Genomic DNA, 22495 nt, shown 5'->3' on the forward strand with positions numbered 1-22495 from the left:
GAGTTCACAACATCTGAAAGATGTTGACGTCATCATTCTGCAGGAGACATGGTGTAAGGCTGACGTTGTCACTCACTGTCCCACAGGCTACAGAGAGGTCATTGTGCCATCACAGAAACACAGCTCTGTCAATAGAGGCAGAGACTCTGGAGGATTGATCATTTGGTACAAATCCGAACTACAAAATCTAATTGATCCCCTCAAAATTGGCAAATACCACATTTGGTTAAAACTAAAAAAGAACTTGTACTGACAGGAAAAGATGTGTTCCTTTGCGCAATATATATCCCCCCCTCAGAATCCCCATATTACTCAGAGAGAATCTTCCCCACCCTCGAGGAAGAGACGTGCCATTTCCAGGCCCAGGGAAATGTGCTCATCTGTGGGGACACAAATGCGCGCAAAGGAACACATCTGATCTAACGAGCACACGAGGGGACAGCTTTATTACAGGCCATACTGTTTCTAACTATCTTAATCTCCCCCATAGAAACAACAGTGACGAGCACCGTCAACAAAAACGGAAGGGATCTTTTGCAGCTCTGTAGAAGCCTGGGTCTGTACTTTGTCAATGGTAGGTTTACGGGGGGACTCTTTGGGGAGATTCACCTACTGCTCACCTCTTGGCCACAGTACAGTAGACTATATGATCACAGACATGGACCCTTTCTCTCTCAGCTCATTCACTGTCACACTAACACCTCTGTCTGATCACAGCCAAATTACGTTGTTCCTCAAAAGAACAGACCTGGAAACAACCACACATTCACAGCCCAGTAAGCTGTACAACATCAGAAATTCATACAGATGGGCCCAAAACAGCACAGAAGAATACCAGAAAGCAACCTGGAACCAAAATATCCAAACACTCTTAGATAACTTTCTGGATACCACATTCACTCACAGTAAAGAAGGCATCAATCTAGCAGTACGAAACATCAACTATATATTCAGGCAAACGGCAAAAGAAGCACAATTGAAATTGATAAAAACAAAACAAAAAAAATCACAGATGACAACTGGTTTGATGCAGATTGTAAAATTATAAGGAAAAAACTTAGAACACTATCCAACCAAAAGCACAGAGACCCAAATAATGGTGAATTACGCCTTCATTACTGTGAGACTTTAAAACTCTATAAACGTACACTCAGAACCAAAAAAGCACAGTACAACAGCAAGCAGCTGACACTAATTGAGGAGTCCATAAACACAAACAACTTTTGGCAAAATTGGAAAAAACTAAAAAATCTAAACAAGAGGAATTAGCAATACAAAATGGTGACATATGGACAACCCATTTCAAAACACTCTACAACACCGTTCAAATTGACACAAACGCAGAACAACGCCAAATCCATGAGAAGTTGAATGGATTAGAAAAAGCTATAAAGGACAATCAAAACCCATTGGACTCCCCAATTACTGACCAGGAGCTCTATAAGAAACTTCAGGCTCTCAAATTTAAAAAAGCCTGCGGACCTGATGGCATCCTAAATGAAATGCTCAAACTCACTAGTGCAAAATTTCAATTGGCTATATTAAAATTGTTTAATTTGATCCTGAGTGTAGGTTATTTCCCTGACATCTGGAATCAAGGACTCATAACCCCAATCTTTAAGAATGGAGACAAATTTGACCCTAACAATTACAGAGGCATTTGTGTGAACAGTAACCTGGGGAAGGTTTTCTGTAGTATCATCAATGTAAGAGTTCTAAACTTCCTTAATAAGCACAATGTCTTGAGTAAAAGCCAAATTGGATTTATACCAAAACATCGCACAACTGATCATATTTACACCTTACACACCCTGATAGATAAACATGTCCACCAAAATAATACCAAAATATACACTTGCTTTATCGACTTCCAAAAAGCATTTGATTCTATTTGGCATACAGGACTGTTCTACAAAGTTATTGAAAGTGGTGTAGGGGGTAAAACATATGACATAATTAAATCAATGTATACTGGCAATACGTGCAGCATTAAAATTGGTAAGAAAAGGACAGAATTCTTTAACCAGGGGCGGGGCCTTCGTCAGGGTTGCAATCTGAGCCCTGCACTCTTCAATATTTACATTAACGAATTGGCCACTATTCTAGAAAAATCCTCAGCCCCTGGTGTTAGTCTCCACAATTCAGAAGTTAAATGCCTACTCTTCGCAGATGACCTATGCCTGCTGTCACCCACAGCACCTGGCCTACAGCAGAGCCTGGACCTGCTAGAGCAGTACTGCCAGACCTGGGCCCTGGCAGTAAACCCCAAAAAGACTAAAATAATGATTTTCCAGAGAAGATCCAGATCTCAGGGAATTAGACCAAAGTTCTCAATTGGTACAAAATATATAGAGTACTGTACACACTACAATTACTTAGGTTTAAAAATAAGCTCAACTGGACACCTTAATGAGGCAGTGAATGAACTGAGAGAGAAAGCACGCAGGGCATTCTACGCCATTAAAAAGCAAATTCAAATTGAAATACCTATTAAAATTTGGCTAAAACTAATTGAATATGTCATTGAACCAATTGCACTTTATGGCAGCGAGGTGTGGGGTCCACTTGCAAAACAAGATTTCATCAAATGGGACAAACACCCCATTGAAACCCTACATGCAGAGTTCTGTAAGATTCTCCTACGTGTCCAGAGGAAAACTACAAACAATGCATGCAGGGCAGAATTAGGCCAATATCCACTAATAATAAAAACTCAAAAAAGAGCAATTAAGTTTTGGAAACATCTAAAATACAGTGACCCCCTCTCATATCATTACCAAGCCCTGCAATGCCAAGAGCTGAGCAAAGAAAAGAGTCCCCTCATCCAGCTGGTCCTGGGGCTGAGTTCACAAACCTGTTCTACTAACACACTGAAGCCTCAGGACCAGAACAACCAGAACATCCAATCAATCAGAATAAACCAAATTACAACACAGTCAAAACAAAACTACATTGCTTATTGGGAAACACAAGCACAAACACAAAGCAAAATGCAGTGCTATCTGGCCCTAAATCGACAGTACACTATGGCTAAATATTTGACCATGGTTACTGATCAAAACCTTAGAAAAACCTTGACAAAGTACAGGCTCAGTGAGCACAGCCTTGCCATTGAGAAGGGTAGACACAGGAAAACCTGGCTCCCTGTAGAGGAAAGGCTGTGCAACCACTGCACAACAGCAGAACCTGAGACGGAGCTGCATTTCCTGACAAAATGTCAAAAATATAAAACAATTAGAGAGTGTCATTTCCCCAAATTTGAAATCCTTATTCAAGGTTTTAAAGACCTCTCTGATGAGGATAGGCTACCCATCCTGTTGGGGGAGGACGCAGAGAGCTGTGGGTTGGCAGCGCACTACATTGCTGCCTGCCATAAGTTGAGGGACAGTGTCTGACAGACCAATAAACCTGCACATGTCCTCAACTGTATGATTATTGTTATTGTTGAATGTATGGTTATATTGACCGTTGGTTATTGTTGTTACTGTTGTCCCGTTGACAATTTTTGATTCTCATTTTTATTTATTTTTTATATTGTAAATTTCCAAAGTAAGCTTTGGCAATATGTACATTGTTACGTCATGCCAATAAAGCGAATTGAATTGAATTGAGAGGGAGAATGTAGAGAGAGAGAGAGGGAGAATGTAGGGAGAATGTAGAGAGAGAGAGAGAGGGAGAATGTAGAGAGAGAGAGAGAGAGAGAGGGAGAATGTAGAGAGAGAGAGAGGGAGAATGTAGAGAATGTAGAGAGAGAGAGAGAGGGAGATGTAGAGAGAGAGAGAGAGAGGGGAGAATGTAGAGAGAGAGAGAGGAGAGAGAGGGAGAATGTAGAGAGAGATGAGAGAGGGAGAATGTAGAGAGAGAGAGAGAGGGAGAATGTTAGGGAGAGGAGAGATGAGTATGTAGAGAGAGAGAGAGGGAGTATGTAGGGAGAGAGAGGGAGAATGTAGAGAGAGAGAGAGGGAGATGTAGAGAGAGAGAGGGAGAATGTAGAGAGAGAGAGAGAGGGAGAATGTAGAGAGAGAGAGAGGGAGAATGTAGAGAGAGAGAGAGGGAGGGAGAATGTAGAGAGAGAGAGGGAGAATGTAGAGAGAGAGAGGGAGTATGTAGGGAGAGAGAGGGAGAATGTAGAGAGAGAGAGAGGGAGAATGTAGAGAGAGAGAGAGAGGGAGAATGTAGAGAGAGAGAGAGAGGGAGAATGTAGAGAGAGAGAGAGGGAGAATGTAGAGAGAGAGAGGGAGAATGTAGAGAGGGAGAATGTAGAGAGAGAGAGGGAGAATGTAGAGAGAGAGAGAGGGAGAATGTAGAGAGAGAGAGAGGGAGAATGTAGAGAGAGAGAGGGAGAATGTAGAGAGAGAGAGGGAGAATGTAGAGAGAGAGAGGGAGAATGTAGAGAGAGAGAGGGAGAATGTAGAGAGAGAGAGAGGGAGAATGTAGAGAGAGAGAGAGGGAGAATGTAGAGAGAGGGAGGGAGAATGTAGAGAGAGAGAGAGGGAGAATGTAGTGAGAGAGAGGGAGAATGTAGTGAGAGAGAGGGAGAATGTAGTGAGAGAGAGGGAGAATGTAGAGAGAGAGAGGGAGAATGTAGAGAGAGAGAGGGAGAATGTAGAGAGAGAGAGGGAGAATGTAGAGAGAGAGAGGGAGAATGTAGAGAGAGAGAGGGAGAATGTAGAGAGAGAGAGGGAGAATGTAGAGAGAGAGAGGGAGAATGTAGAGAGAGAGAGGGAGGAATGTAGAGAGAGGGAGAATGTAGAGAGAGAGAGAGGGAGAATGTAGAGAGAGAGAGGGAGAATGTAGAGAGAGGGAGAATGTAGAGAGAGAGAGGGAGAATGTAGAGAGAGAGAGGGAGAATGTAGAGAGAGAGAGGGAGAATGTAGAGAGGGAGAATGTAGAGAGAGAGAGGGAGAATGTAGAGAGAGAGAGGGAGAATGTAGAGAGAGAGAGGGAGAATGTAGAGAGAGAGAGGGAGAATGTAGAGAGAGAGAGGGAGAATGTAGAGAGAGAGAGGGAGAATGTAGAGAGAGAGAGGGAGAATGTAGGGAGAGAGAGGGAGAATGTAGGGAGAGAGAGGGAGAATGTAGGGAGAGAGAGGGAGAATGTAGAGAGAGAGAGGGAGAATGTGGAGAGAGAGAGGGAGAATGTAGGGAGAGAGAGAAAATGTTAAGGAAGAAGAGGGGAAAGAAATGCAGAGATGGAGAACATACTGTTAGAGAGAAAAGTTTGAGAAGGTTCTAGTATCATAGTCTGTGATGTGGAGTTAACAGGGGAGAGGGTGGGAAGGAGCAGCTACGGATGGGGGAGGATACAGTAGAATGACTAATGTGTATCATGTTTCAGAGTTGATGTTCTCTGTCTCTATACGTTTCCCTTTCCACACACACACACACTCTCTGTATCTGTCCACCTCTCCTGTCATCACCTCTCAGAGCCTCAGACACAGCCCACCGCCTGTCCTCTGTATCTGTCCACCTCTCAGAGCCTCAGACACAGCCCACCGCCTGTCCTCTGTGTCTGTCCACCTCTCAGAGCCTCAGACACAGCCCACCGCCTGTCCTCTGTATCTGTCCACCTCTCAGAGCCTCAGACACAGCCCACCGCCTGTCCTCTGTGTCTGTCCACCTCTCAGAGCCTCAGACACAGCCCACCGCCTGTCCTCTGTGTCTGTCCACCTCTCAGAGCCTCAGACACAGCCCACTGCCTGTCCTCTGTGTCTGTCCACCTCTCAGAGCCTCAGACACAGCCCACAGCCTGTCCTCTGTATCTGTCCACCTCTCAGAGCCTCAGACACAGCCCACTGCCTGTCCGTCTCTCTTCGTCCATAATAAGCCATGAGCATTACAGTGAGGAGAGGATTAGACTAGACCTACTGCAGGATAAAGGGTAGATTCACAGGTCTATACGGGCGGAGGTCTATACGGGCAGAGGTCTATACGGGCGGAGGCAGAAATATTCCAGATTGTTCTGTCGGTCTCTTACACAGGGCTGAGGAGGGAGGAGTGACATCACTGGGCTGTAGGATAGCAGACATTTTGGGTGCCGCGCTGACAGGCTGGGTGTCGAGCTGACAGGCTGGGTGTCGAGCTGACAGGCTGGGTGTCGAGCTGACAGGCTGGGTGTCGAGCTGACAGGCTGGGTGTGGACAGGCTGGGTGCGAGGAAGGCTGGGTACAGGCTGGGTGCAGAGCTGAAAGGCTGGGTGCAGAGCTGACAGGCTGGGTGCAGAGCTGACAGGCTGGGTGCAGAGCTGACAGGCTGGGTGCAGAGCTGACAGGCTGGGTGCAGAGCAGACAGGCTGGGTGCAGAGCTGACAGGCTGGGTATCTAACCAGGTTTCTCTTCATGTTGTTGGGTGTAGAGCTGACAGGCTGGGTGCAGAGCTGACAGGCTGGGTGCAGAGCTGACAGGCTGGGTGCAGAGCTGACAGGCTGGGTGTAGAGCTGACAGGCTGGGTATCTAACCAGGTTTCTCTTCATGTCGTAGTTGCTGGGTGCAGAGCAGACAGGCTGGGTGCAGAGCAGACAGGCTGGGTGCAGAGCAGACAGGCTGGGTGCAGAGCAGACAGGCTGGGTGCAGAGCAGACAGGCTGGGTGCAGAGCTGACAGGCTGGGTTGCAGAGCTGACAGGCTGGGTGCAGAGCTGACAGGCTGGGTGCAGAGCTGACAGGCTGGGTATCTAACCAGGTTTCTCTTCATGTTGTTGGGTGTAGAGCTGACAGGCTGGGTATCTAACCAGGTTTCTCTTCATGTCGTAGTTGCTGGGTGTAGAGCTGACAGGCTGGGTGCAGAGCTGACAGGCTGGGTGCAGAGCTGACAGGCTGGGTATCTAACCAGGTTTCTCTTCATGTCGTAGTTGCTGGGTGTAGAGCTGACAGGCTGGGTGCAGAGCTGACAGGCTGGGTGCAGAGCTGACAGGCTGGGTATCTAACCAGGTTTCTCTTCATGTCGTAGTTGCTGGGTGTAGAGCTGACAGGCTGGGTGCAGAGCTGACAGGCTGGGTGCAGAGCTGACAGGCTGGGTGCAGAGCTGACAGGCTGGGTGAGGAGCTGACAGGCTGGGTGCAGAGCTGACAGGCTGGGTGCAGAGCTGACAGGCTGGGTGTAGAGCTGACAGGCTGGGTGTAGAGCTGACAGGCTGGGTGTAGAGCTGACAGGCTGGGTGTAGAGCAGACAGGCTGGGTGTCGTGCAGACAGGCTGGGTGTCGTGCAGACAGGCTGGGTGTCGTGCAGACAGGCTGGGTGTCGAGCTGACAGGCTGGGTGTCGAGCTGACAGGCTGGGTGTCGAGCTGACAGGCTGGGTGTCGAGCTGACAGGCTGGGTGTCTAACCAGGTTTCTCTTCATGTCGTAGTTGCTGGGTGTAGAGCTGACAGGCTGGGTGTAGAGCTGACAGGCTGGGTGTAGAGCTGACAGGCTGGGTGCAGAGCTGACAGGCTGGGTGTAGAGCAGACAGGCTGGGTGCAGAGCTGACAGGCTGGGTGCAGAGCTGACAGGCTGGGTGCAGAGCAGACAGGCTGGGTGCAGAGCTAACATGCTGGGTGCAGAGCTGACAGGCTGGGTGTCGAGCAGACAGGCTGGGTGTCGAGCAGACAGGCTGGGTGTCGAGCTGACAGGCTGGGTGCAGAGCTGACAGGCTGGGTATCTAACCAGGTTTCTCTTCATGTCGTAGTTGCTGGGTGTAGAGCTGCTCAACGTTCTCCACAGACTACTCCTGACCAGAGATCCTCCAGGTGTCCAGCTCCAGGTCACAGCTGTGGTGCAGGAGACTATCCGGGCTGCTCAGGACCACCTGACAGAGCAGAGGGACACGCAGGGTTAGTCCTGACACGGTTCACTATGTTACCTTGTTGGGTAGGCTGGTCCCTGATACCTTTGTGCTGTCTTTCCACATCCTGTGGTCATCATTACCCATATGCTGATATAGACAAGCAGATCTGAGACCAGCATATCAGTCTATCGTTAGGATATACCACTGAAATGTACATTCATTTAAAATCCATTTTTACCTGCAACCTAAATGGGCTCATTTACTACTGATTTTGTAAAGTCATGTACAGGCTCAGAACGTTCTCACTCCTTTACTTATCTCCCTCCAGGTAAGGAGGATGGAGGGGAGAAAGATGGTCTGTCTCTCCAGGGAGAGGGAGGTGAGACTGGGGAGCTGCTCCCGGGGAAGTCCCTAGTCTTCGCTGCCATGGAGCTTCTGGTGTTCATCCTGGTTCGTCACTTGCCCCAACTCAACACCAGGTGAATGTATTATTTTAATTCAATTATTTTGCTTCTTTGTTCTGTTGTAACCTGTCAGTGTCGTTCTGTTGTAACCTGTCAGTGTCGTTCTGTTGTAACCTGTCGTTCTGTTGTAACCTGTCGTTCTGTTGTAACGGGTCGTTCTGTTGTAACGGGTCGTTCTGTTGTAACGGGTCGTTCTGTTGTAACGTGTCAGTGTCGTTCTGTTGTAGCGGGTCAGTGTCGTTCTGTTGTAGCGGGTCAGTGTCGTTCTGTTGTAGCGGGTCGTTCTGTTGTAACGGGTCGTTCTGTTGTAACGGGTCCGGGTCGTTCTGTTGTAACGGGTCGTTCTGTTGTAACGGGTCAGGGTCGTTCTGTTGTAGCGGGTCAGGGTCGTTCTGTTGTAGCGGGTCAGTGTCGTTCTGTTGTAACGGGTCGTTCTGTTGTAACGGTTCGTTCTGTTGTAACGGGTCGTTCTGTTGTAGCGGGTCAGTGTCGTTCTGTTGTAGCGGGTCAGTGTCGTTCTGTTGTAACGGGTCGTTCTGTTGTAGCGGGTCAGTGTCGTTCTGTTGTAGCGGGTCAGTGTCGTTCTGTTGTAGCGGGTCAGTGTCGTTCTGTTGTAGCGGGTCGTTCTGTTGTAGCGGGTCGTTCTGTTGTAGCGGGTCGTTCTGTTGTAACGGGTCAGTGTCGTTCTGTTGTAACGGGTCGTTCTGTTGTAACGGGTCGTTCTGTTGTAACGGGTCAGTGTCGTTCTGTTGTAACGGGTCGTTCTGTTGTAACGGGTCAGTGTCGTTCTGTTGTAACGGGTCGTTATCGTTCTGTTGTAATGTGTCGTTCTGTTGTAACCTGTCAGTGTCGTTCTGTTGTAACGTGTCGGGGTCGTTCTGTTGTAACGGGTCGGGATCGTTCTGTTGTAATACCCTGGTTATCTTGCTTGGAAGATTCTTGATTTCCTGCTTATTCCCTCCAACCAGGATTTCTGGGAATTTTTAACTGAATTTTGCAACCCTAATTGTACAGCATCTTTGGGTCATTAAAAAACCCCAAACTCATGTATTTTCATTCCCAGGGTGAACGAGTCCCCCAGCCACCTGCCCCTCCGGCCCCAGCCTCGTCTGCCTGAGGAGAGCACCCGGCTGGTGGCTCACACGGTCTCTATACTGGCTGAACTGCCGTCGCTGTGCTCCCCCGCAGGTAACACACAGACAAACAAACCTGACCACACAGACTCAGAATGTCTCCTGTAACTCATTGCCTTGTCATGTTGTGGTGTGTTATACTGCTAATAACAGAGTTCCAGTGTTCATCGCTATGCCTTAGATTCAGTCTGGCTCAATAGCCTGTCTCCCGTTGGATCCATCTCACCCTGGGTCTGTGGTTGTTCTGTCTGAGACGGAAGCTTTCTGAGTGTCAGATTTTCCTGGAAATCAACTGAGTCACACTGGGTGTGAAACGATAGAGAAACAGAGATGATTCAGTTAGGATGTCAGGGCTATTGACAGATTAGGGACAGTGAGAGATTAGGGACAGGGATGTCAGGGCCACTGGGATTTCAGGGCTACTGACAGATTAGGGACAGGGATTTCAGGGCTACTGACAGATTAGGGACAGGGATTTCCGGGCCACTGACAGATTAGGGACAGGGATTTCAGGGCCACTGACAGATTAGGGACAGGGATTTCAGGGCCACTGACAGATTAGGGACAGGGATTTCAGGGCCACTGACAGATTAGGGACAGGGATAACATGACGCTTATAGAAAGGGTCTGTTTGCCTTGTTGACATATAAAAGGTGCATTCTGCAATGGTTACTGCCGTCCAATCGTCATTTCAATTGATATCCTTGTATCCTTCAGTACGTTGATTGAACTGTTGCATATGGCAGTTTTAAAAGGAGTATTGGTGTGGGATTTAGTGAAGGATACAAGTCTCTCCCTCATTCCTGAAGGATACAAGTCGCTCTCTGTCCTCATTCCTGAAGGATACAAGTCGCTCTCTCATTCCTCATTACTGAAGGATACAAGTCTCTCTCTCATTCCTCATTACTGAAGGATACAAGTATTTCTCTCTCATTCCTCATTACTGAAGGATACAAGTCTCTCTCTCTCATTCCTCATTACTGAAGGATACAAGTCTCTCTCTCTCATTCCTCATTACTGAAGGATACAAGTCTCTCGATCTCATTCCTCATTCCTGAAGGATACAAGTCGCTCTCTCTCATTACTCATTACTGAAGGATACAAGTCGCTCTCTCATTCCTCATTACTGAAGGATACAAGTCTCTCTCTCATTCCTCATTACTGAAGGATACAAGTATCTCTCTCTCTGTCATTCCTCATTACTGAAGGATACAAGTATCTCTCTCTCTCATTCCTCATTACTGAAAGATACAAGTCTCTCTCTCATTCCTCATTACTGAAGGATACAATTCTCTCTCTCTCTCTCTCTGTCATTCCTCATTACTGAAGGATACAAGTCTCTCTCTCTCTCTGTCATTCCTCATTACTGAAGGATACAAGTCTCTCTCTCTCTCTGTCATTCCTCATTACTGAAGGATACAAGTCTCTCTCTCTCATTCCTCATTACTGAAGGATACAAGTCTCTCTCTCTCTCTCTCTCATTCCTCATTACTGAAGGATACAAGTCTCTCGCTCTCATTCCTCATTACTGAAGGATACAAGTCTCTCTCTGTCATTCCTCATTACTGAAGGATACAAGTATCTCTCTCTCTCTGTCATTCCTCATTACTGAAGGATACAAGTATCTCTCTCTCTCATTCCTCATTACTGAAGGATACAAGTCTCTCTCTCTGTCATTCCTCATTACTGAAGGATACAAGTCTCTCTCTCTCTCTCTGTCATTCCTCATTACTGAAGGATACAAGTCTCTCTCTCTCTCTGTCATTCCTCATTGCTGAAGGATACAAGTCTCTCTCTCTCTCTCTGTCATTCCTCATTACTGAAGGATACAAGTCTCTCTCTCTCTCTCTGTCATTCCTCATTACTGAAGGATACAAGTATCTCTCTCTCTCGGTCATTCCTCGTTACTGAAGGATACAAGTATCTCTCTCTCGGTCATTCCTCGTTACTGAAGGATACAAGTATCTCTCTCTCTGTCATTCCTCTTTACTGAAGGATACAAGTCTCTCGCTCTGTCATTCCTCATTACTGAAGGATACAAGTCTCTCTCTCTGTCATTCCTCATTACTGAAGGATACAAGTCTCTCTCTGTCATTCCTCATTACTGAAGGATACAAGTCTCTCTCTCTCTCATTCCTCATTACTGAAGGATACAAGTCTAATTCTCTCTGTCCTTCCTCATTACTGAAGGATACAAGTCTCTCACTCTGTCCTTCCTCATTACTGAAGGATACAAGTCTCTCACTCTGTCCTTCCTCATTACTGAAGGATACAAGTCTCTCACTCTGTCCTTCCTCATTACTGAAGGATACAAGTCTCTCTCATTCCTCATTACTGAAGGATACAAGTCTCTCTCTCTGTCCTTCCTCATTACTGAAGGATACAAGTCTCTCTCTCTGTCCTTCCTCATTACTGAAGGATACAAGTCTCTCTCTCTCTCTCATTCCTCATTACTGAAGGATACAAGTCTCTCTCTCTCTCTCATTCCTCATTACTGAAGGATACAAGTCTCTCACATTCCTCATGACTGAAGGATACAAGTCTCTCGCTCTGTCATTACTCATTACTGAAGGATACAAGTCTAATTATCTCGGTCATTCCTCATTACTGAAGGATACAGGTCATTCCTCATTACTGAAGGATACAAGTCATTCCTCATTACTGAATGATACAAGTCTCTCTCATTCCTCATTACTGAAGGATACAAGTCTCTCTCTCATTCCTCATTGCTGAAGGATACGTGTCTCTCTCTCTCTCATTCCTCATTGCTGAAGGATACGTGTCTCTCTCTCTCTCATTCCTCATTACTGAAGGATACGTGTCTCTCTCATTCCTCATTACTGAAGGATACAAGTCTCTCTCTCTCATTCCTCATTACTGAAGGATACAAGTCTCTCTCTGTCATTCCTCATACTGAAGGATACAAGTCTCTCTCTGTCATTCCTCATACTGAAGGATACAAGTCTCTCTCTGTCATTCCTCATTACTGAAGGATACAAGTCTCTCTCTCTGTCATTCCTCATTACTGAAGGATACAAGTCTCTCTCATTCCTCATTACTGAAGGATACAAGTCTCTCTCATTCCTCATTACTGAAGGATACAAGTCTCTCACTCTGTCCTTCCTCATTACTGAAGGATACAAGTCTCTCTCATTCCTCATTACTGAAGGATACAAGTCTCTCTGTCATTCCTCATTACTGAAGGATACAAGTCTCTCTGTCATTCCTCATTACTGAAGGATACCAGTCTCTCTGTCATTCCTCATTACTGAAGGATACAAGTCTCTCTCATTCCTCATTACTGAAGGATACAAGTCTCTCTCATTCCTCATTACTGAAGGATACAAGTCTCTCTCATTCCTCATTACTGAAGGATACAAGTCTCTCTGTCATTCCTCATTACTGAAGGATACAAGTCTCTCTCTCTGTCATTCCTCATTACTGAAGGATACAAGTCTCTCTCTCTGTCATTCCTCATTACTGAAGGATACAAGTCTCCCTCTCTGTCATTCCTCATTACTGAAGGATACAAGTCTCTCTCTCTGTCATTCCTCATTACTGAAGGATACAAGTCTCTCTCATTCCTCATTACTGAAGGATACAAGTCTCTCACTCTGTCCTTCCTCATTACTGAAGGATACAAGTCTCTCTCATTCCTCATTACTGAAGGATACAAGTCTCTCTGTCATTCCTCATTACTGAAGGATACAAGTCTCTCTGTCATTCCTCATTACTGAAGGATACAAGTCTCTGTCATTCCTCATTACTGAAGGATACAAGTCTCTCTCATTCCTCATTACTGAAGGATACAAGTCTCTCTCATTCCTCATTACTGAAGGATACAAGTCTCTCTGTCATTCCTCATTACTGAAGGATACAAGTCTCTCATTCCTCATTACTGAAGGATACAAGTCTCTCATTCCTCATTACTGAAGGATACAAGTCTCTCTCTCTCTCATTCCTCATGTCTGACACCCCCCCCCCCCCCCACAGGCAGCATGACCATCCTCCCAACTGTACTCTTCCTGATAACCGGGGTCCTGAAGGAGACGGCTGTGAAGACACCTGATAACTCCATACCCCTGCCAGTCTCAGGTACACACACACACACACACACACACAGACACAGACACAACAGCTATAAAGGCACCTGGTAACTCCATACCCCTGCCTGTCTCAGCTGCTCTACAGGGTATAAAGACCATCATCACCTCTCCTCTGGGCCGGGCTGAGAAGATTCCCGCTCAGTGGACAGGACTGATCAGGAGTAGTCTGGCTTCTGTTCTAGAATATTCTCAACCAGGTAACATACACACTGTTCCAGAATGTTCTCCACCAGGTAACATACACACTGTTCTACAATATTCTCCACCAGGTAACATACACACTGTTCTAGAATATTCTCCACCGGGTAACATACACACTGTTCCAGAATGTTCTCCACCAGGTAACATACACACTGTTCCAGAATATTCTCCACCGGGTAACATACACACTGTTCTAGAATATTCTCCACCGGGTAACATACACACTGTTGTAGTAGGATTCCTGGTATCCAGGTGTTTCCCATCTACCCATTGTGTCAGGATGCTGTGTCGGTGGCTGTCCAGGCGTGGCCTGCTGATAATGTTGGAATTGACCTTTAATGAGTGTACTTCTATCTTTATTATACCAACGCGTGTTCCTCAGATGAGTCTCGTCCCAACATGGATGAGGTCAGTATGCTGACGGCCATGACCCTCTTCCTGCTGTCTGCCAGTTCAGAGGTCATAGGAGTCACTGTGCTGCAGCAGGGCTGTATGGAACGTTATAGGAACGCACTCATCTCCCCTGACCCCTGGGTACGACACACACACACACACTGCTTCATTAAAGCGTTGAAATCCTCTGACCCCTGGCCCATTTAATGTCTATTGTCAAAGGACACAGAATTATATTTTTGCTTCATCCCCGCTCCAAGACACATACACACCCCCCCCCCCCCCCCCCCCCCCCCCCCAAGTCTCTATTTGTCCCTGAATGTGTGCATGTCAGTAATCGGTTTCTCCCTCTCAGGTCCAGGCTCGGTGTTACCAACTCCTCCTCTCAGTGTTCCAGCACCCCAGCCGAGCGTTATCCACCCCCTACATCCACGCCCTGGCACCGCTCATGGTAGAGAAGCTGAAAGGGGTGGAGAGGAGCCGCCCAGGCACGGTCACGGAGCTGCAGGCCGTACAGGAGGGCATCAGGGTTTTGGAGAACCTAGTGGGCATGGCAGAGGAACAGAACAGTATGTACTGTTGGTAGAAATGCTGCACACACAGGGTTAAAACAGTCACGGAGCTGCAGGCCATACAGGAAGGCATCAGGGTTCTGGAGAACATAGTGGGCATGGCAGAGGAACAGAACAGTACCACCATGGTCTGAATGTGGGGCACAAGCCTCTTGATCAAATCTAGTTTGTTTCCTAATTCACTCCCTTAAGTATTTAACTACTGAAAATATCCACCAAAGGGTCACACAGGTTTCTCTGCATCATGCATGTTTTCAATGACAGCTGTTTGGAAATGCATGCATCCAGATTCTATTGTTTTTATTCCTCAGTAAAGATCATGCAGGGACATCTAAGAGTTTGAAAAAAAAAAAATATGACTTTCAGGATATTTCAGTTTATGGTTCAGTAGAGAAACTCGTGAGAACATAATTGAGTTGTTTTCCTGGTGTCTGTGTCCTATTCGAGTTGGGTAACTTGTTAGAGGTACACATCTCCCTATAAAGACATCCATTGATCTGTAAAAGCCTTTCTGTAACTAAACGCCTCTTTTCATGCGTTGCCTTGTATATCTGGGCTGGGAACGTTAGTCTGGACTTATGGTCTGTGGTTTTAGACTCGGTGTGTGTGTGTGTAGTAGAGGGGAACGTTAGTCTGGACTTATGGTCTGTGGTTTTAGACTCGGTGTGTGTGTGTGTAGTAGAGGGGAACGTTAGTCTGGACTTATGGTCTGTGGTTTTAGACTCGGTGTGTGTGTGTGTGTGTGTGTGTAGTAGAGGGGAACGTTAGTCTGGACTTATGGTCTGTGGTTTTAGACTCGGTGTGTGTGTGTGTAGTAGAGGGGAACGTTAGTCTGGACTTATGGTCTGTGGTTTTAGACTCGGTGTGTGTTTGTAGTAGAGGGGAACGTTAGTCTGGACTTATGGTCTGTGGTTTTAGACTCGGTGTGTGTGTGTGTAGTAGAGGGGAACGTTAGTCTGGACTTATGGTCTGTGGTTTTAGACTCGGTGTGTGTGTAGTAGAGGGAAACGTTAGTCTGGACTTATGGTCTGTGGTTTTAGACTCGGTGTGTGTGTGTGTAGTAGAGGGGAACGTTAGTCTGGACTTATGGTCTGTGGTTTTAGACTCGGTGTGTGTGTGTGTAGTAGAGGGGAACGTTAGTCTGAACTTATGGTCTGTGGTTTTAGACTCGGTGTGTGTGTGTGTGTGTGTAGTAGAGGGGAACGTTAGTCTGGACTTATGGTCTGTGGTTTTAGACTCGGTGTGTGTAGTAGAGGGGAACGTTAGTCTTGACGTTAGTCAGACTAAGGCTTCCAATACGGATTAGTTAATTCTCCTCTATACTGTAGGTCAGACTAAGCTTTATGAATCCCAATATTTTATGTCCTCTTGCTCTGAGATACTGATCAGTTTTTTTTAACAGAGCAAATGTTAACTAACAAGATGCTATGTTCATCTAGTTCATCAATGTTTGTCTCCCTCAATTTGTCTCCCTTTCTCTTCCCTTCTGTCTCTCCCTCTCTCTTGCATCTCTCCCTCCCCCTGTTTCCCTCCCTCCCTCCCCGTTTCCCTCCCTCTCTCTCCGTTTCCCTCCCTCTCTCTCCGTTTCCCTCCCTCCCTCTCCGTTTCCCTCCCTCCCTCTCCGTTTCCCTCCCTCTCCGTTTCCCTCCCTCTCCGTTTCCCTCCCTCTCCGTTTCCCTCCCTCTCCGTTTCCCTCCCTCCCTCTCGTTTCCCTCCCTCCCTCCCCGTTTCCCTCCCTCTCGTTTCCCTCCCTCCCTCTCCGTTTCCCTCCCTCCCTCTCCGTTTCCCTCCCTCCCTCTCGTTTCCCACCCTCCCTCTCCGTTTCCCACCCTCCCTCTCCGTTTCCCACCCTCCCTCTCGTTTCCCTCCCTCCGTCTCCCTGTTTCTTTCCCTCCCTCTCCCTGTTTCTTTCCCTCCCTCCCTCTCCCTGTTTCTTTCCCTCCCTCCCTCCCTCTCCCTGTTTCTTTCCCTCCCTCCCTCCCTCTCCCTGTTTCTTTCCCTCCCTCCCTCCCTCTCCCTGTTTCTCTCCCTCCCTCCCTCCCTCTCCCTGTTTCTCTCCCTCCCTCCCTCCCTCCCTCCCTCCCTCCCTCCCTCCCTCTCCCTGTTTCTCTCCCTCCCTCTCCCTGTTTCTCTCCCTCCCTCTCCCTGTTTCTCTCCCTCCGTCTCCCTGTTTCTCTCACCCCCTCTCCGCTGCCCTCCCTGTTTCTCTCGCTCCACGTCTCCATCCTGTTCCCTCTCCAACAGGGGTCCAGTTGCTGGCTCTGCTCGTCCCCACCCTGGTCTCCTATCTCCTGGATGACAAGGCCTTCTCCTCTGCTCCTCCTGCCTCCAAGGGCCTACATGAGTTTGCTCTCCAGAACCTGATGCGGATCGGGCCCCTCTACCCAGCTGCCTTCAAGACAGTGATTGGAGCCGCACCTGAGCTCAAGACCCGCCTTGAGTCGGCCGTCAGAGCCAATCAGGCGAGCAGCAAAGCCAAAGCAGCAGCCCTATTGGCCCAGCCAACTGTGCAGGCCGCGCCCACCATCAAACTCAAAACTAGTTTCTTCTAAATATTCCTGAAATGCAGACTACTTTATCATCCTGGTGTAATGTTGTTGTCGTCTGATACGTCACTCATGTCTCTAAGATGTTCTTTATTTAACTTCGTTCTCGGTGGTTGAGATTTTTCTACTTAGTTTTCTTGAAGTCGGCAGGTAGCCTAGTGGTTAGAGCGTTGGGAGGCAGGTAGCCTAGTGGTTAGAGCGTTGGGAGGCAGGTAGCCTAGTGGTTAGAGCGTTGGGAGGCAGGTAGCCGAGTGGTTAGAACGTTGGGCGGCAGGTAGCCTAGTGGTTAGAGCGTTGGGAGGCAGGTAGCCTAGTGGTTAGAGCGTTGGGAGGCAGGTGGCCGAGTGGTTAGAACGTTGGGCGGCAGGTAGACTAGTGGTTAGAGCGTTGGGAGGCAGGTAGCCTAGTGGTTAGAGCGTTGGGAGGCAGGTAGCCTAGTGGTTAGAGCGTTGGGAGGCAGGTTGGTTAGAGCGTTGGGCGGCAGGTAGCCTAGCGGTTAGAGCGTTGGACTAGTAACTGAAAGGTTGCTGGATCGAATCCCCGAGCTGACAAGGTACAAAATCTGTCGTTCTACCCCTGAACAAGGCAGTTAACCCACTGTTCCTAGGCCGTCATTGAAAATAAGAATTTGTTCTTAACTGACTTGCCTAGTTAAATAAAGGTAAAATAAATATAATAATAAAGTCCAGGAAACAAGTATGTAAATAATATCATTAAAGGGTATTTTAATGTCCATTTCCACAACCCCTGTAGAGAGAGAGTACTGCTTTTGATGTCATTTGAATGTATTGTTACTATTTTAGAGCTGGATCTATTTTTTTACATCTTAAATGGAATCCTATTCCCTATGTAGTGCACTCCCTTTGACCAGAGTAGTACACTCCCCTTTTGACCAGAGTAGTGCACTATTTAGGGAATAGGGTGCCATTTGGGACTCTTACATTGAATATGTAAAGGGACCTACTCCGTTAAATTCAAAAGAATTTAACGGAGTAGTTATAGTTTGTTCTTTGTTTGCTTCCTTATTGGTCTGACATCATCATTCCTTGTGGACTCTTGTACTCCGTGAGTCTTGGTTACATTTGGTAAGACTGATGTAATGACATGGCTGTATCCACTGTAAGACAGGATTCAATCATGCGCGTGTTTCTAATGGAATTTGTTTGTTGCATGTGGAAACCTTTGCAGAAAGGGTCTACCTTTTAAGTAAATTGCTTGTTTTTGCTGTTCTTGTCTTGAGGCTTTAAACTTCACCCAAGCCACCCTTTTCAATAATGCATTTAAGTGTTTGGCATCTGTTGTTCATAAAGTATTTTGCTTGCTGTTCCTGTGCATTAAATAGACCTCTCACAGGCCAGTCCTTCACATCACATTAAATAGACCTCTCACAGGCCTGTCCTTCACAACATTCCCTGTTTGAGAGAGACAGAGTTCTACTGAGGAACCTTGGCTGATATGTGGTGATCCATGTTAATACAGCACATGGGATGCATGATTTCATGACTTCTGAAGGAAAAAAATCTATGGGAAAGATTGTTCGGAAGATGAAGTAATGATTTTATAATTGTTTTGATTGCCTGTAAATAGTTGGTTATTATTTAAAGGTAAATATAAAGATACATAAAAAAAAGGACCTGAAAAAGCAATCAATCAGATTGTGAACAACACGAGTGGGGTAATAATGTCAACAAAACAATGTTATGCTAACATGGCATATCAACTCATGAGTCACTACCCACTGTTAATAAAGTCACCTACGACCCACAGTTAAAAATCAAACCACTACCCACAGTTAATAAAGTCACCTACGACCCACAGTTAAAAATCAAACCACTACCCACTGTTAATAAAGTCACCTACGACCCACAGTTAAAAATCAAACCACTACCCACTGTTAATAAAGTCACCTACGACCCACAGTTAAAAATCAAACCACTACCCACTGTTAATAAAGTCACCTACGACCCACAGTTAAAAATCAAACCACTACCCACTGTTAATAAAGTCACCTACGACCCACAGTTAAAAATCAAACCACTACCCACTGTTAATAAAGTTGGTTTTTCACCTATTCTACATTTTTTTTTTCACTTCTGTTTTTGCTCCAAGTGTTTACTGAGTTAAGCATGTGTTTTTCTTGTACAACTGCACACAGAAGTTGAATCATGTGCATGATATCAAACTACAATGAGAGCTCAAAGCTCCTGGCCCAGAGAGGTTATGGTGACCATTTACCCAGCTATTGGACAATGCCTACAGTTATTGGAGAAGGTATCATGTCAATAAAGCTTCTTTGAGATTATTACCTTGTGTATTACATTTTAATATTACTGACAATTATATTGCTGTGCCATGTAGGCTACTGATAATAGTGTATCATATACTAGTTATGTGTGATAGAGAAGAGATGTTTTTGAAAGGTTATCAATGAGGAGATTAATGCCCTGGGGGAACGGGATAGCGTTGATTTGATTTGTTTTAAAAACCCGGGCGTGAGCCATGTGCCCCTTCAAGAGCCGACGGCTGAAAACAAAAGTGATGTACGTCAAGCGTGTGGATGAGTTCGGAGTCAATGTTTCCACATGCAAAAGGGCTTGATACTTTTACTTGCCTTCTTTATGTATCTGAACTATACATCAGGCTTTTTTTGTTGACATTATAACCCACCCGGTTATGTTCAATTTGAACAAGTTGCTCCTCCCTCACCGCTTTCTCCTGGTGCATAGACGGGCCATAATACAGATTAGCCGGTTTAGTCTAATCGAACTCCCTGGACAGGCTTCGACTACAGGGCGGTTGTACCCTTGAAGACGGTATCCAAACTTCCCCAGGCGAGGGACGCTGCTCTGTGGATGACCCTATGCTGTTCCCAACCTGTTGTGTAGGTTCGAAATGAAAGATTTATTTGATGTTTTTTACAACCACCCGAGCCACGGCCTGTCCACCCGGCTATCATCCAGAAGGCGCGGTCAGTACAGCTGCATCAAAGCTGGGACCGAGAGACTGAAAAACAGCTTCTATCTCAAGGCTGTTAAATAGCCATCACTAGGCGGCTTCCACCCGGTTACGTAACCCTGCACCTTAGAGGCTGCTGCCCCATATACATAGACTTGAAATCACTAGCCACTTTAATAATGTTTACATAGTTTTGCTTTCCTCATCTCATATATATATATATATATATATATATATATATATATATATATATATATATATATATATATATATGCTGTAATCTATTGTACTGTATTTTAGTCTATGCCACTCCGACATTGCTAATCCTAATATTTATGTATTCGTTAATTCCATTATTTTACTTTTAGGTTGTGTGTATTGTTGTGAATTGTTAGATATTACTACACTGTTGGAACTAGAAACACAAGCATTTCGCTACACCTGCAATGACATCTGCTAAGCATATGTATGTGACAAATAACACTTGATTTGACATTATTGATCTGGGTTTTTCCGGGACTACCTCTATGTCCTTACATGGTGTGGGTGTGATCATGTTCTCTGTCGTCGGTCCGTGACAGCTGGCTGTCAGAAAGAGAGCGCCCAGTTTCTCCAGAGTAGCGAGAGAGGTCTGTCCATATACCCGTACTTTCTGTTTCTGCTCTTCACATCACTTACCGTAGCTAAACTATAATATCTAGACTTCATGAAGGAGTAAAGACACAAAAAAGAGAAGATATATCCGTTCGTGACCTGAACCGAGCCCTGGCCATGGACGAACAGGCAGGGCCCGGTGTTTTTTTCAACAACAACAACTCGATTTTAGCGGGCGGTGGGAAGGTACTGCTGCCGGAGGGGGATGCAGGGGAGGCGGCGAGGGCTCCATACAGTATCCCGGGGATCCTACACTTCCTGCAACACGAATGGGCTCGTTTCGAGGTGGAGAGAGCTCAATGGGAGGTGCAACGCGCCGAATTACAGGTGAATTATTAACTTTTATATTTAATTCACTTTAATAGAGGATGGTTTGTACTGGTAGTGGATTTGTAACACACACTAGTCATGGTTTCGCAACATATGTGATTGTTGTGCTAACATTAAGGTATCTTGCAACTAGTTAGCACTGCAGCGTACCTTGGTTGGTTAGCATATGCTAGCTAACTAGTTAGCTAACCGCCAGGTTAGCAACTCTTTATTGTCAAGTAAGACGCGAACTAGCCTAGCTCCATGTATTTAGCTTGTTCTGGACGATGTTTAGTTTACTAGTTCAAATAAACTAGTTAACTAAAAATGTTAACTAACCTATGTTGAGTCTAGCGCCAAAAAATGGGACGTTTTGTTTGTGTAGCAAGCTAACTAGCTAATGAATAAACTAGCTGAAATTCCCCAAAAGGGTGGCTAACCCAGTTAGCTAGCTAATGTTATAGCTAGCAATCATTTAACTAACTGGTTGACTAGTCAATCTGCTCTCTGCTACTTTTTTTTAGGAAAATGCCATTTTAAACAATCGTATTGTGTGCAATTACATCATATGAAAGTATAGGACTAGTGTTACATTACAAATTGGTGATGCCATCTCCGAACACAATGAAATTGTATTGGTCACATACACATATTTAGCAGATGTTATTGCGGGTGTAGTGAAATGCTTGTAAAAAAACAAAACCCACCACAGTATAGTGTTAATTGTCCATCTGAAGACGGCTGAAGGATAGACGAATGTGTACGGCACCCAAACGTTTCCTGCATGGGTTTTCTTCCTTCCTGACATTTTGAGCTCAGATGGCCCTGTGCGATTTAAGGAAAGCTCAGATGGCCCTGTGCAATTTAAGGAAAGCTCAGATGGCCCTGTGCAATTTAAGGAAAGCTCAGATGGCCCTGTGCAATTTAAGGAAAGCTCAGATGGCCCTGTGCAATTTAAGGAAAGCTCAGATGGCCCTGTGCAATTTAAGGAAAGCTCAGATGGCCCTGTGCAATTTAAGGAAAGCTCAGATGGCCCTGTGCAATTTAAGGAAAGCTCAGATGGCCCTGTGCAATTTAAGGAAAGCTCAGATGGCCCTGTGCAATTTAAGGAAAGCTCAGATGGCCCTGTGCAGTTTAAGGAAAGCTCAGATGGCCCGGTGTTGTTTAAGGAAAGCTCAGATTGCCCGGTGTTGTTTAAGGAAAGCTCAGATTGCCCGGTGTTGTTCAAGGAAAGCTCAACTGGCACTCTCTTGTGCACCAGGGTGCCAGTGATTATGGCGAGTGGCGACACTAGCATGGGGCTACTATTGCCCAATAATATACTCTTAGCCATCGATGGTAACAAAATGTATAGTTTAGACCACATTTTGAGGCTATACAGTGTTTGTTTAGGAACACGCTT

The 22495-nt window shown here is 46.1% G+C and overlaps 2 protein-coding genes across 2 annotated transcripts in view; both read left to right on the forward strand.

Annotated features, from left to right (window-relative positions):
• heatr5b (HEAT repeat containing 5B) overlaps positions 1–17419 on the forward strand; it is a 97880-nt gene extending 80461 nt beyond the window's left edge. Inside the window, exons 33-39 of the mRNA XM_029702132.1 lie at positions 8089–8239; positions 9288–9412; positions 13351–13452; positions 13538–13660; positions 14047–14198; positions 14413–14626; positions 16874–17419. Coding sequence (XP_029557992.1) covers positions 8089–8239; positions 9288–9412; positions 13351–13452; positions 13538–13660; positions 14047–14198; positions 14413–14626; positions 16874–17181 — 1175 coding nt within the window. The 3' untranslated portion in view covers positions 17182–17419. The remainder of the gene's footprint in view (positions 1–8088; positions 8240–9287; positions 9413–13350; positions 13453–13537; positions 13661–14046; positions 14199–14412; positions 14627–16873) is intronic.
• A 3260-nt stretch (positions 17420–20679) lies between these two features.
• Positions 20680–22495, forward strand: part of LOC115155494 (striatin) — a 55682-nt gene continuing 53866 nt past the window's right edge. Inside the window, exon 1 of the mRNA XM_029702146.1 lies at positions 20680–21111. Coding sequence (XP_029558006.1) covers positions 20902–21111 — 210 coding nt within the window. The 5' untranslated portion in view covers positions 20680–20901. The remainder of the gene's footprint in view (positions 21112–22495) is intronic.

Source organism: Salmo trutta, chromosome 2 (assembly GCF_901001165.1).
Source record: "Salmo trutta chromosome 2, fSalTru1.1, whole genome shotgun sequence".
Classification (NCBI taxonomy): Eukaryota; Metazoa; Chordata; class Actinopteri; order Salmoniformes; family Salmonidae; genus Salmo; species Salmo trutta.